Source organism: Pelodiscus sinensis, chromosome 19, assembly GCF_049634645.1.
Source record: "Pelodiscus sinensis isolate JC-2024 chromosome 19, ASM4963464v1, whole genome shotgun sequence".
Classification (NCBI taxonomy): Eukaryota; Metazoa; Chordata; order Testudines; family Trionychidae; genus Pelodiscus; species Pelodiscus sinensis.
Genome location: NC_134729.1, coordinates 17521798 through 17535629, shown reverse-complemented (window position 1 = coordinate 17535629; position 13832 = coordinate 17521798). Strand labels below are relative to the sequence as shown.

The 13832-nt window shown below is 67.6% G+C and overlaps 1 protein-coding gene across 5 annotated transcripts; it reads right to left on the bottom strand.

Annotated features, from left to right (window-relative positions):
• PLK5 (polo like kinase 5 (inactive)) lies at window positions 1–12201 on the bottom strand. Of its 5 annotated transcripts, XM_075902724.1 has the most exons (15): window positions 11950–12141; window positions 11026–11130; window positions 9053–9169; window positions 8047–8176; window positions 6263–6350; window positions 6091–6186; window positions 4849–5047; window positions 4477–4609; window positions 4336–4385; window positions 4155–4263; window positions 3375–3446; window positions 3002–3161; window positions 2032–2161; window positions 1649–1756; window positions 1–643 (listed from the first exon to the last, which is right to left on the bottom strand). In XM_075902724.1, exons 1-15 carry the CDS (start codon window positions 12052–12054, stop codon window positions 458–460), a joined length of 1788 nt encoding a protein of 595 aa, XP_075758839.1. In that variant the 5' UTR covers window positions 12055–12141; the 3' UTR covers window positions 1–457. The 5 variants fall into 5 exon arrangements, with proteins under 5 accessions (XP_075758839.1, XP_075758841.1, XP_075758838.1 ...); XM_075902726.1 differs by having other exon boundaries at window positions 4155–4385; window positions 11950–12201; XM_075902723.1 differs by lacking the exon at window positions 4336–4385.
• Between the last annotated feature and the right edge of the window lie 1631 nt (window positions 12202–13832).

The window sequence follows — 13832 nt, the reverse complement described above, 5'->3', positions numbered from 1 at the left end:
CCTCCTCAGCGCGCCTCCCCCACATGGCGTAAGCTTGGCTTTCAGTGCCCCTTCCCGGCCTGGTCCCAAGACGGGCGGGATCCTGGCTTGGCAGCCCCTGTCCTCGGCCAGCACAGAGCCTGGCCCAGCCCCACACCCCACGGGAACCTCCCCAGTACGACTGTCTGCCGCCCCCAGCCATTCTGGGGTTTCCCTGGCCTGCCCCTCCCTTGCATCGGCTGCTCCAGCCACCCCCAGAGGCCACGGCCCAGATAGTGCCCCAGAGCCTGGATGGCTGGGTGAAGCTGGCATTGGGCACCTCCGGGTTCAGGGGCGCAAGGGGCAGAGAGGAAAGGACCCACCTCTCCCGGGAGCATCCAATGGGGGCCCCTCATGGGCCTGCCCCGGGCCACGCCGTGACCTCAGCCGCCCCCGTCCGTGCCCCTGCCCGGCCTGGCGCTGGGGGGCAGTGGAGGTGCTACAGGCAGCGGGCCAGGGCCAGGGCGTACTGCAGGCGCTCCCGCAGGGCCGGCTCGCAGCCCCCCGCCGCCAGGGCGCCCAGCGGGAAGGTGGCCCCGACGCGCTGCTGGTCCAGGAAGGTCAGGAGGCGCCCGCCGCCCGGGCAGCCCAGCACCAGCTTGGTGCGCTCCCGATAGAAGTTGATCTGTGGGGCAGAGAGGGGAGAGCGAGGGAGGCAGCGTCCCACGGGGCCTGGGCCAGGAGAGGGTTAATAACCCCCAGGCCACTAACCAACTAATCGCACACACCGGGGCGAGGCCCTGCAGCCGGGCTCAGACAATGGGACCAGCCCTCCGGGCCCTAGGGGGCTCTGACGGTCGGAGGCTCCTGCCCCCCCTTCCCTTTCTAGTTCTGCCCCCCAACCGCCAGCCCCCAGGTGCCCTCCCACCTACGCCCCCGACACACCAAGACCCCGGCCGCTGCCCTCCAGCCCTGCTGCAGGGAGGGGCCCCGGGGCCGCGTGGGGGGAGCTCGACGGGGCCTGGCCCCTCAGTCCAGCAGCGCAGGGTGGGCTGCAGCCCCCGGGGAGGGTGGAACATGGCTGAGCCTGTCCAGCTCGTTTCACCTGTGACACCTCGGTCTGCCTGTCGGGCTGGGGGAGCCAGAACCCGGGGAGCGCAGCAGGGGAGGGGACTCAGGGGGGCGCATTGGGGGACGGGGGGAGCCGGATCAGGGGGCGTGCCAGGGGGTTCGGGAGCCAGATCAGGGGGCGCGCCGGGGGAGAGCGGAGGGGGCTCAGGGGTGCGCTGAGGGTTGGGGAGAGCTGGTTCAGGGGGTGCACTGGGGGAGGGGAAAGGGGGCTTGGGTGTGCACTGGGGGAGGGAGGAGCCGGCTTGGGGCGCACCACGGGAGGGGGTTCAGGGGGCACGCCGGGGGATGTGGGGGGCGCGCCGGGGGAGGGGGAGAGCCAGCTCAGGGGCGCACCAAGGGAGGGGGGAGCCGACTCAGGGACACACCAGGGGAGGGGGGAGTCGGCTCGGGGCATGCCAGGGGATGTGGGGGGCGCACCGGGGGAGGGGGCACGCCGGGGGATGTGGGGGGCGCACCGGGGGAGGGGGCACGCCGCGGGATGTGGGGGGCGCACCGGGGGAGGGGGCACGCCGGGGGATGTGGGGGGCGCACCGGGGGAGGGGGCACGCCGGGGGATTACCTGCAGCATCCCATTGCTGAAGAGCATGAGCAGCGCCCTGTCCGACTTGGTGCAGCACAGGAGACAGGGGGCTGTGGGGCTGCGGGGACCCCCCGGCTCGTTCCCCTCCTGTCAGCAGGAGCAGAGTCCGCAGGCTGGGCTGGGGGGGGCACTGAGTGTGGCTCCCCCTTACAGTCCCCCATGGGCCCGACCCAGAGGGGCTGGGAAATCCACCAGGGGCTCAGCCCCGTATCCCTCGGGCCCCTGCTACGGCCATGGCCGGGCCCCCTCCGAGCGGGCGCAGCACAGGCCGGGCACATGCAGTTCTGCCCCGGGGCCCCACCCAGCCGCCACCGGCATCTCCCCTGCTCCCGGCCCAGGGTCCCCCAGCCCCGGGGCCTCACCTCCAGCAGCCGCTGCTGCATGTACTGGGAGAAGAAGTGCAGGGTGCCCATCTTGGCGGCCAGGGAGGCGGGCACGGCGCTTGGGGGGAAGGACACGGCCTCCCCGCGCCCCGGGCAGTAGCAGACCCGCCTGGAAGGCAGATGCAGGCAGCTGTGGGGCCGGAGCAGCAGCCTGGGGGTCAGGGGCTGGGAGGGGCCAGGCAGGTCCCCGGGCGAGGGGGTGTCGGGGGGTTGAGCAGAGGGCTGGGGGGAGGGGGAGGAAGTATCCATTGCGGCCTGGGCGGAGGAGGGGTGGAAGTCCAAGAGGGGGTGATACTGATTGTGCAGAGGCTGGGAGGTGGCAAGGCAGTGCTGGGGGGCAGAGGGTGAGCCAGGCGAGTGTCCCAGAGATAGAGGGCCAGGCGGGTGCCCTGGGGGGCAGAGGGCCCGGCGGGTTTCCCAGGGGCAGGGGGCCCATCAGGTGCCTGGGTACCTACCGTGGCCGTGGGCAGAGGGCCCGGTGGGTACCCCAGGGGGCAGGGGGCCTGACAGGTACCTCAGTGGGGCAGGGGGCCCGGCAGGTACCCCAGGGGGCAGGGGCAGGAGGCCTGACAGGTACCCCAGGGGGCAGGGGCAGGGGGCCCGGCGGGTACCCCAGGGGGCAGGGGGCCCAGCGGGTACCCCAGGAGGGCAGGGGGCCCGGCAGGTACCCCAGGAGGGCAGGGGTAGGGGGCCCGGCAGGTACCCCAGGCAGCAGGGGCAGGGGGCCCAGCAGGTACCCCAGGAGGGCAGGGGGCCCGGCAGGTACCCCAGGAGGGCAGGGGTAGGGGGCCCGGCAGGTACCCCAGGCAGCAGGGGCAGGGGGCCCAGCAGGTACCCCAGGGGGCAAGGGCAGGGGGCCCGGCAGGTACCCCAGGGGGCAAGGGCAGGGGGCCCGGCAGGTACCCCAGGGGGCAAGGGCAGGAGGCCCTCCGGGGGCCCGGGTACCTACGGCGGCCGCGGGCAGAAGGCCAGGTGGGTGCCGTCGGTGAGCAGGGCGCCTGTGGAGCCGTCCGAGAGCCGGTAGCCGAAGCCGTACCGGTGGGAACAATCCACCCACCTGGTGACCCAGGGCCCGGGGGGCGCCGGGCTCTGCCTGGGGTTGTGCTCGGCTGCAGGAGGGGAAACGGGAGCGTGAGGCGGGGCCGAGACCCCCACAGGCCTCCGGTGCCCAGGCAGCTGGGGACAGGCCCTGACAGAGCAGGTGGGCGCCTGGAGCCCAGACTGTGCCCCCCATATCCGGTGCCTGGGCTGAGGCAGGCCCAGGGGACGATGGAGCCGGGCGTGGGGGGTTTGTGGGTCTCCGGCACCGGGGCCCCTCTTACCCGGCGGCATGTTCTCCAGGCATCTGCTCAGCACGCGGGTGACGGACTCCAGCGCCCTCGCCACGCTCCAGCCTGCAGAGACGGGCCCAGGATCAGGGCAGCCCCCTGCTCCCCGACTTCCAGCCCCCACCTCTGCCAGAGCCGGGGAGAGAACCCCGGAGCCCTGACTCCCACCCCCTCTAACCACTAGGCAATGTGGCCACATTTCTCTGCTCAGCCAGCCCCATGTGCTCACCTGCCCTAAACCCCGCCCCCACAAGGAGTGACTGCCCCGCCAGCCAATGGGAAGCAGTGAGGCAAGCTGGGGGGAGCCCCACGGGCGGGGGGGGGGGGTGTGGTGCTCCTTCGGGGGAGGGGGCTCATACTGCAGCGATCCCCGCAGCAGGCTCCTGGGGCCCCTGCCATGCAGCCTCCCCAGGGCGGTGTCTGGTTTGGGGGCCCCCCAGGGCCCGATCCCCAGCAGGGCTCAGCCCACCCCCTCCCGGCAGGCATTGGCCCCCGATGTCTGCAGCCAAGAGCGAGAGGCTGGTCTGTCCCCGGCCGCCCCTTCCCAAGCTGTAAGGAGCAAGGCCCTCCCCCCCCCCAGCCTTGGGGGTGGCCACAGCCTTGCTTCCTCCCCTGCCCCCCCCCCGCCGGCCGGAGCAGGGGCCACTGAACAACCTGGGGTGTCCCCTGCAGCTGCCTCTGCTCCCCACGAGCTGGGGGCACCCCAGGGCCAGCCTGAGGGGCAGCCCCCCCAGCGACCCCTCCATGGGCCCTGGGAACCCACCATCCACTTACAGTCGGCACCGGAGCGGCTGGGCCCGAGGGCGCTGGCCATGAGCAGCTGGATGGGGAACCGGCTGGGGGCCTCCGGGAGGGGGCCGGCCTGGGCACCACCTCTCTGCACCTGGCCGGGGAGAGAGGGGAGAGCCGGGGCTGCAGATCCCCCACCACGTCCCTCCCCGTGGCCCCCTCCTACCTCGCTGGGCTGGGTCGGGCTCCCCGGCTCCTCCGCGGGCACCGGGCGACCTGGAGGGGACACAGAGGGGCTGGGATGTGAGGTGGGCGCTGCCAGGCCCGGCTTGGAGTACGGGGGAAGCGGGGCGCCCACTGGACTCACCTGCCCGGGGCTCCTGGCACCCCCCGAACAGCACCTGGGCCGCCTTCTGCAGGAGCTGGCTGAGCCGGCCGGGCAGGGCGAGGACGGGCACCGAGCGGCAGGCGCGGCAGGGCAGCTTGTCGGGCGTGAATCCCTGGGAGACGAGAGCCACGTCACTCCACGCCCGGCCCACCCGCAGAGTCGGGGTACCGCCGTGCATCCCCTCCCCCCACCACGAGCAGGCACCGCCCCGTCACGGGCACCTCGGGCACCCCCGGGGCCCCCAGCAGGGCGCACGCGGCCCCCGTCCAGTGAGTGGCGTGGGGAGCGGGCCACGGCCCCGCGGAGCTGCTCGGGATAGGGGCCCCCGCCCGCCCCCGGCAGTGCCCGCACCTCGGTGAAGAACTCGTGCTCCAGCACCTCGTCCAGGCTGGGCCGCTCGGAGGGGTTGGGCGCCAGCAGGCGGGCGATCAGCTTCCGGGCGCTGGGCGAGAGGTGGCTGGGGGCGGGGTACCGGCCCTCCCGGATGCACCGGTACATCTCCGGCCTGGGGGTCGTCTCGAAGGGGGCGCAGCCCGTCAGAGCCGTGTACCTGGGGCGAGGGAAGGCAGCCAATCAGAGCCTGCCCGGAGCAGCAAGGCGAGCACCGGCAACCAATCAGCGCGTCCCCATGGGGCTGGATCGGAGCTGGTGCTCCATAGAGGCGGAATGCCCCATACCCCATTCCCTACTCCTCTGACCCAGCCAGTCCCCTGCTATGGGGCTGGATCGGAGCTGGTGCCCCATAGAGGCGGAATGCCCCATACCCCCTTCCCCACCCCTCTGACCCAGCCAGTCCCCTGCTATGGGGCTGGATCGGAGCTGGTGCTCCATAGAGGCAGAATGCCCCATACCCCGTTCCCTACTCCTCTGACCCAGCCAGTCCCCTGCTATGGGGCTGGATCGGAGTTGGTGCTCCATAGAGGCGGAATGCCCCATACCCCGTTCCCTACTCCTCTGACCCAGCCAGTCCCCTGCTATGGGGCTGGATCGGAGTTGGTGCCCCATAGAGGCGGAATGCCCCATACCCCCTTCCCCACCCCTCTGACCCAGCCAGTCCCCTGCTATGGGGCTGGATCGGAGCTGGTGCCCCATAGAGGCGGAATGCCCCATACCCCCTTCCCCACCCCTCTGACCCAGCCAGTCCCCTGCTATGGGGCTGGATCGGAGCTGGTGCTCCATAGAGGCGGAATGCCCCATACCCCGTTCCCTACTCCTCTGACCCAGCCAGTCCCCTGCTATGGGGCTGGATCGGAGCTGGTGACCCATAGAGGTGGAATACCCCATACCCCATTCCCTACCCCTCTGACCCAGCCAGTCCCCTGCTATGGGGCTGGATCGGAGCTGGTGCCCCATAGAGGTGGAATACCCCATACCCCGTTCCCTACTCCTCTGACCCAGCCAGTCCCCTGCTATGGGGCTGGATCGGAGCTGGTGCCCCATAGAGGCGGAATGCCCCATACCTCCTTCCCCACCCCTCTGACCCAGCCAGCCCCCCACCCTGGGACCAGGTCACCCCACAGAGGCAGAACTCTCCGCACACCGCTCTCTCCCCCCGACCCAGCCCTGCCCACCCCAGCCGGGCGCTCGGCTCACATGATGCAGCCCAGGGCCCAGATGTCGGACTGGAAGGAGTGCCCCTGCTTGGCAACCACCTCGGGGGCCAGGTAGTTGGGGGTCCCGCACACCACACTGCAGGGGAGAGCGACAGGAGGTGAGTGCCCGGAGTGCCCCCGGGGGCTGCAGGCTGCGGGGGACCAGCACTCACCCCCACCTCCGGCCGGCCTGCCCCTCCCTCGTCGCCAGCCCCAGGTCTCCGATCTTCACCTGCATGTTCTTGGTGAGGAAGAAGTTACCTGGGCGGGTCAGAGAGGTCAGTCGCCAAGTGTACCCTGGGCCGCCTTGATGGGGGAGGGGAAACTGAGGCACGGAGCCGGGGCAGGGAAGGAGTGGCTCCGATCACACAGGGGAGCAATAGCAGGGCTGGGAACAGAACCCTGACATCCTGGCTCCCCGGCTCTAACCACTAGACCACGCTGCAGGGAGCATCGATTTTAGCAACAGGGGAGGCCGGGGGACAGCCGGGGGGCTCTGGAGACGGGGAGTCCACTACCCGGGGAAAGCTTGTACACGCCGCAGGGGAGCGAGACATCATGGGCACAAGGCCCTCTCCAGGCGGGGGGGGGGGGCAGCTGGGGGTATCAGGGACAGGCGGCAGCTGGGGGTCCCCCCGGATCGCCCGCCCCCGCGAGCAGCCCCTACATGGATCGCTGCTCGGCTCCCGCTCAGAGCATGAAGTCACGCGGCTGGCATTCGCTCCCGGCGCGGAGAGCCACGAGCCAGCGGCCGCCTGCCAGAGTATTTATATAACCCCCTCTCCGGCCCCCTTCCGGAGGGGCTCAGAGGCCAAGGCCCAGGGTACCCAGAGGGCAAGAGACGATTAACCCCTTCACTGCTGCTCAGGGGGACTCAGCCCCATGGTCCTCACTGCACGGGCGGGGGGGAGGGCTAAGAAGAAGGCACCTGCCTCTAGTATAGGACCCAGGGGACCTGCTTCCCAGACCCTTGCCTGTGACTACTAGACCATACTGCCCTCCTGTCCCATGGCAGTGGGAAAAAGAACTCAGGAGTCCTGAGTCCCAACCCCCATGGTTCCTCCGTTCCCCCCACCTACTGGACCCCAGACCCACCTGCTCCACAATCCTCACAGCTGGAGAGAAGCCCCAACCCTCAGGCCTCCCCACACGCCAGCCTGCTGCGCCCCTCTCTCTTCCCAAGTCTCTTAAAAAACCAGAGACTTTTCAGGGGATAGGATCGAGGTCTATAAAACCATGACCGGTGTGGGAAAAGTGAATAAGGAAAAGTTGTTGACTTATTCTCACAATATAAGAACTAGGGGTCACCAAATGCAATTAATAGGCAGCAGGTTTAAAACAAAGCCAAGGAAGTTTGTCTTCACACTGCGCACAACCTGTGGAACTCCTCGCCAGAGGATGTGGTAAAGATTAGGACTTGAACAGGGTTCAAAAAAGAGCTAGAGAGATTCATGGAGGTTGGGTCCATCAGTGGCTATTAGCCAGGAGGGGTAAGGATGGGGTCCCTGGCCTCTGTTTGTCTGGAAATGGGTCACAGGGGAGGGATCACGTGAGGATTCCCTGTTGTGACCTGGCACTGGCATAGTTGGAAGATGGGACACTGGGTTGGCTGGACCTTTGGTCTGGTCGCTCTTATGTTCTTTTGTTCCCACACTCGGCGTAGAACCGAGTCCAGCGTCCCAGGCCCTGGCTGTGACTACTAGACAATACTGCCCTCCTCTCTCATTGCAGTCCCACAGCAGGGCCACTCCTTAAGCGAGGACTGAGGGGGGGTGGATGAAATGTGGCCCCCTCCACCAGCAGCTTGCTCACAGCCACCTGTTCAGCAGGCAGGAGCCCGGAGGTGGTACCAGCTTGCTCCACACACTTTGCTCGCGAGGCCCCTACCCCTTTTGGGAACCCCCCCCCCCCCAGTGTCGCCCTGGCCTCCAGCCAGCCCCGGGCTTGTTCCACGTACTCAGTTTAAGGTCGCGGTGGATGAGACCCTGCCGGTGGAGGTAGCGCAGCCCCGCGATGATCTGCCGCAGGTAGTATCGGACCTCCGGCTCCGTCAGACTATTTCTGGCCTTCAGAACGTGGGCAAGGGACTGGGGGTGAGGAGAGGAAGCCAGCTTCAGCGCCAGGTCAGGTTCCGCACAGCCCACGGGCCGTACCGGCGTGGTCTGGGAGGCTGGGAGCCCCTGCCCCGCCTTTTGGGGACAGATTAGATGGGTGCCAGAATCAGAGCCCTCCCCCAACCCCCGGGGCCTGATGTCGCTCGCGGCTCCAGCCTCTCTCTGCTTGCCGGAGGGTCCAGTGGAGTTGCTGGAAGCAGGTTTGCGACTCTACGATCGCTCCTGAACGCTGCCCTGCCCTGCATTTGGCTGGCTAAAAGAGTCAGGCCTGGAAAATCAGCCTGACTCCCCCCCCCCCCCCGAAGGGAGCAGCACTCGCTATAGCTGTGTTTGGAGGGAGTCCGCGGCCGCTCCCGGGAACTCTTCCACTGGCCCCGCGTCACTTAGAGCAGCCTAGGGGTTGCTCTAAGTGACACAAACCCGCCCTGATGCTGCAGGCAGATCGCCGGTTCCAGCCCTCTCCAGCCACGCCCCTCCTGCACTGGGGGGCATTTGGAGGGGGGCAGAGCCAGGCCCCTGGGCTGAAATGAGAGATGGCCAGCTGGTTTGTTACTGATGATTGGTTGGATCCATTTCATGGTCTCTCCCCTCCCTGCTCAGATGGTCAGACACTTTCTCTCTTTGCACTTTGAAAACACAAATTTCTCCAGCAGATCCTTCCTGCTCTTGCAGGCCGGGGGCGACTGGCAAAGGGTTCCGGAGAAACACCCCAGTATGTAAGTCCCTACGGTGCCCGGCTTTGAACGGAAGCCAATAGTACAACCAGCGGGAAGGTGCTGAGTGGAGGGATCTGTCCGCCTGGGGCTCAGCGCCCGTCCCCGGAGAGGCCCTGGGCCCGCCCCGGCTCACCTTGCGGCTGCAGTACTCCAGGATCATGTAGATGTTGTCCTGGTCAGCAAAGTGCCGGTGAAAGCCCACGACGTGGGGGTGACACAGGTGGCTGTGCAGTTCGATTTCCTTCTCGACCTGCGGGAGGAGAATTGCAGACACGGGCTCTTTCGCCGGAAGCGCTGGAGTCAGCTAGAATCGCCCAGGAAAACACACACACACACACACACACACACACACACACACACACACACAACGGCATGGGGCCCCATGTCCCGGAGCGCGCGTGCACACACACACACACACACAACGGCATGGGGCCGCGTGTCCCAGAGCACACACACACACACAACGGCATGGGTCCCTGTGTCCCAGGGTGCATGTACACACACACGCACACACACACACACACACACACAATGGCATGGAGCCCTGTGTCCCAGGGCGCACACACACACACACACACCATGGCATGGGGCTGCGTGTTCCTGGGCGCACACACACACAACGGCATGGGGCCATGTGTCCTGGGGCGCACACACACACACACCATGGCATGGGGCCATGTGTCCCTGGGCGCACACACACACACACACACACACACACACACACACACCAGCATGGGGCCACGTGTCCCTGGGCGCGCACACACACTCACACACAACAGCATGGGGCCGCGTGTCCCTGGCCTCACACACACTCACACACAACAGCATGGGGCTGCGTGTCCCTGGCCTCACACACACTCACACACAACAGCATGGGGCTGCGTGTCCCTGGGCGCACACACACACACACACAACAGCATGGGGCCGCGTGTCCCGGGGTGCGTGTGCACACACACACACACACACAACGGCATGGGGCTGCATGTCCCTGGCCTCACACACACACACACACAACAGCATGGGGCCACGTGTCCCGGGGCGCGCGTGCACACACACACACACACAACGGCATGGGGCTGCGTTTCCCTGGGCGTGCACACACAGACACACACAACAGCATGGGGCTGCGTGTCCCTGGGCGTGCACACACAGACACACACAACAGCATGGGGCTGCGTGTCCCTGGGGCCTAGCACACAGCCCCTGGGATTGCTCCGGCAGCTGTAGGGATCGAATCCAGCGCATCCTGCTCCCATTGGCTCCTTGAGCGATAGGAGAATCCCGTTAATGGCGCGCAGCACAGGGTCTATGACACACAGCCCTGCAGCTCAGATCCCAGCCCAGAGATGGCAGCTGTGCATGTCCACCCACCCCTGGCCATTTCGTGACAGTCAGAACCCAGCAAGCCCACAGCAGTCCTGCGCTTTGGTCGATGCCAACACGAGCTGGTGAAAACGACAGCGAGACTGCCAGGCCAACGAGATCAGACGTCTCTTGGGGCAAAGGGAGGCCAAAGCAGTGGGCAATGGGCGCAGGGGGCGGGGAAATCGCACCTCTACTGCCAAAATGCAGCTGGCTCTGGGGTGGAACCAACAGCTGAGTCACACTCTAGAGAGGGACTCTCTGGTGCCCCCTGTAGGAATGAGACGGGGACTCACCCTGCCCGGACTCATCCCTGCATGGGGCCAGCGGTTGGCTCTGGGATGCTGAGGGACAGCAACTCTGCAGGGGGCTGGGCGACCCCCTCCCCCCCGGGCTGGGGGATGGTGAGAACAAGGGGCATGTGGACAGGCTGGGGGGGGGTCTTTGTTTACACCGGGAGTTACCCCCCCCCCGCTTGGGAACGGGGCTTGGCGGGGGAGGGGGAATCGAGTGACCCCGAGGCTGGCAAGGAAAGGGTTAACCTCCCCCCCCCCAGAGTTCCCAGCTGGGGGAAGGCGGAGCAGGGCCCAGCTGGGAGGATGGGGGGGCACAGACCCCTCCTCTCTGGCCGGGCTAGAGGGCCCCCCCGCCCTGCTCACCTGGCCCGGCCCAGCTGGGAGGATGGGGGGGGCACAGACCCCTCCTCTCTGGCCGGGCTAGAGGGCCCCCCCCCGCCCTGCTCACCTTGCCCCGGCCCAGCTGGGAGACGCGGTCCCGGGGGACGATCTTGGCGGCGAAGACCCGGCCCGTGGATCTGTCCGTGAACTTGTAGCACCGGCCGAAAGCGCCCTGCGCGCAAGCAGGAGCCGTGAGGGGGGCTAGGCTGGGGGGGGGGCTGCGTCCTGCCCCCCCGCCCTGTGGGGCTCGTCCGGGGAGCGCCTCCCTTGCCGGGGGCAGCAGCGAAGGCTCATTCCCCCCTGGAGGGGCGGGGACCCAGGGGGTCCCATGGCTAGCTCTGACCCCCCCCTTGCCGGGATACGCGGGGGGGCAGCGTGGCCGGCCGAGGGGGCCTCCCGCCCCGGGCTCTCCTCGCCTCTGCCACAACGCGGGGGCCAGGGCTGTGTGGCAGAGCAATGAGGTCATGGATTAGATGACCTTGGGCCCATCACCCGGCCTGGCTCGTGCCTCAGTTTCCCCAGCGACACTGGAGGTGACGCGGGGGAAGGGGGAGGAGTTGAACCCATTCCCGGCGGCAGGGGCCCGACGGGCTAAGAACAGAGAAGGGGACGGGGATTTGTGCAGCGACTCCCCATATCAGCTCTTGTACAGCCCCGCGGAGGGGGGGGGGTGGGATATCTCATCCCGGCTCTGCGAAGGCAGCGCTGCCTAGTGGCTCTGGCGGGGGAGGGGCGGGGGGCACCAGGCTCCTGGGGTCAGGACCCAGCTCCGTCACGGATTTGATGACCCTGGGCCAAACGCTCGCCTCGTGCCTCAGTTTCCCCAGCCACCTTGGAGGAGACAATGCCTCACGGTGGAGGGGGGAGGGTTGAACCCATGACCGGCCCAGAGGAGAAGCCACCCTCTCAGCTGGGTTCAGACTCTCCCCCTAACAGCTGGGAGGAGGAAGTCTGGGGGGGGGGGGGGCTTAACCAAGCAGATACAAGGTACCTTCCCCAAGAGCTGCCCCCTCCTGTACAGCGTCCCGGTGCCTGGATCCTGGATGAAGTAGCTCAGGCTGGCTCCCTGCGCCCTCCTTCCAGCTGGGTGCTCCATCCTCCCCAGCCCCTCTGCTTGTCGCTGGCCCCAGCCCCTGGCCCCCAGCTCTGCCTCCCTGCTCCCCGCTGGGTCTGGCCGGCGCCCCCTGGCAACCCTCTTATAATGCCTGGCCAGCGCCTGCCGATTGGGTGCCCGAGCCGTGGGCTCAAGGCTCCACCGCCCGGGGGCGGGCAGAGAGGAGGGGCCGGCGGAGTTCGTTAAAGGGGACTCCAGGCTCCTGTCCTTGCGGGAGCAGCAGCTGGGCCTCTGGGAGGCCTTGTCTGGCCCTCACCTGGTGTCCTTGGAGCGGGGGCAGCAGGGCAGGGACGGCGGTGATGTCAAATGTGCCGGTAAGAGATTAAAGAGCCCGACAGCCCCCCCCACCTGCAAACACTTTTAGCCAGAGAAAGGTGGCAAATCCGTGACCCAGCCAGCAGCAGCCTGGGGCTCTCGGTGGGCGTGCAGCAGCGAGGGTGGCGCTGGGGCGGACAATGCAAATATCCCTTGTCTGTCACAATGATGCCTCGGAGACACCCGGCCCTGTTGTGCCAGGCCCGGCACAGGCCCTGCCAGCCCGTCTCCCAAGGAGCTCGGGGTCTAGCTAGACAAAGGAGGGAGAAGGAGGGTTGAGCAAACAAAGACAGGCCGAGCAAGGGTCTTGCCCAAGGCTGCCTACAGAATTGGTGGCAGCAGTGGGGATCCACGTGACGCCTCCAGGGACGCTGTCCGGAGCCTTATTTCACCCGGCTAAAATGTGGCTTTGTGGGGACTCGCTGCCCCCAATTCCAGCCCATACGGACAGATTCCCTGCCCCCTGCCAGGTGCGTGTTCTCAGCCAGGGCAATGCTGCCAGGGGCCAGCACCTCAGGGCTCTTCAACTGGATGCAGCCTGCTCTGACAGGTGCCAGCGCCCCGCTCTCCAGGAGCGTTCCACTCAGCTGTTCAGTGGCTGCCATGCTCCACCCCAGAGGTGGCTGTGTTCGGCGTGTGTGTGTGCGGGGGACAGATCCATATCCCCTCCTGAGGTAGGGCCTCATGGGGAAGTGAAAGTGCCGTGAGATGCCCAGCGGGCACCGCTGCTGAGGCTTTGTTTCCCAGCATCCCCGGGGCGGGTGCCCCCGCACTGAGGGGACAGGCCGGGTTCACGGGGGCTGGGGAGATTCAGAAACGTTCAGCGAGCCCCTTTTGGGGCAAGGTCGCCTCCCCCCTTGGCCCTTAAGGTTTGTCTCCTTGGAGACACTGACGGCAGCGCTGGAGCAAAATAATTCCGACTGCTCCCCCTGGGGGCCACTGGGCAAGCGACTCTCCGCTGGGATCTGCCCAAGGGAGGGGGGTCCCATGAAAGCTGGTGCCCCAATACAGCCGCTAGCCGCTAAGGCCTCCGCGTTGGTTTTGCAGATACTCACTCGGCTGCCCCTCTGCTTCTGTTCTGGGGTATTCTCCCCGCTCCGGGCTCTCCCTCTGCAGTCCCTGCTGGGGGAGCCCTCCCTGGACTGGCCGTGCCCTGGGCAGCCGACAGCCCGGATCCTGACCCCGGGGCCAGCCTAGACTCCCCTGCACACGCCCGGAGGCCTGGCTCCCTCTGGCGTCCAGCTGTGGCTCTGATTCTGTGCAAGACACCAGGCAGCCCCCCTGCCCTGGCTCCCCGGAGCATCTGGCTCTGAGCAGGACGCAGCCTGTTGCTTGGCAGCTGGGTATCAGTATGGGGGGCCCTTTGTGCCCGCTCCCCCCGGCCATTGCACCCCGTCTGGTGCCGTGACGGCCAGTCCCCGGGCATTTCTGGGCTCCGGGGTGGA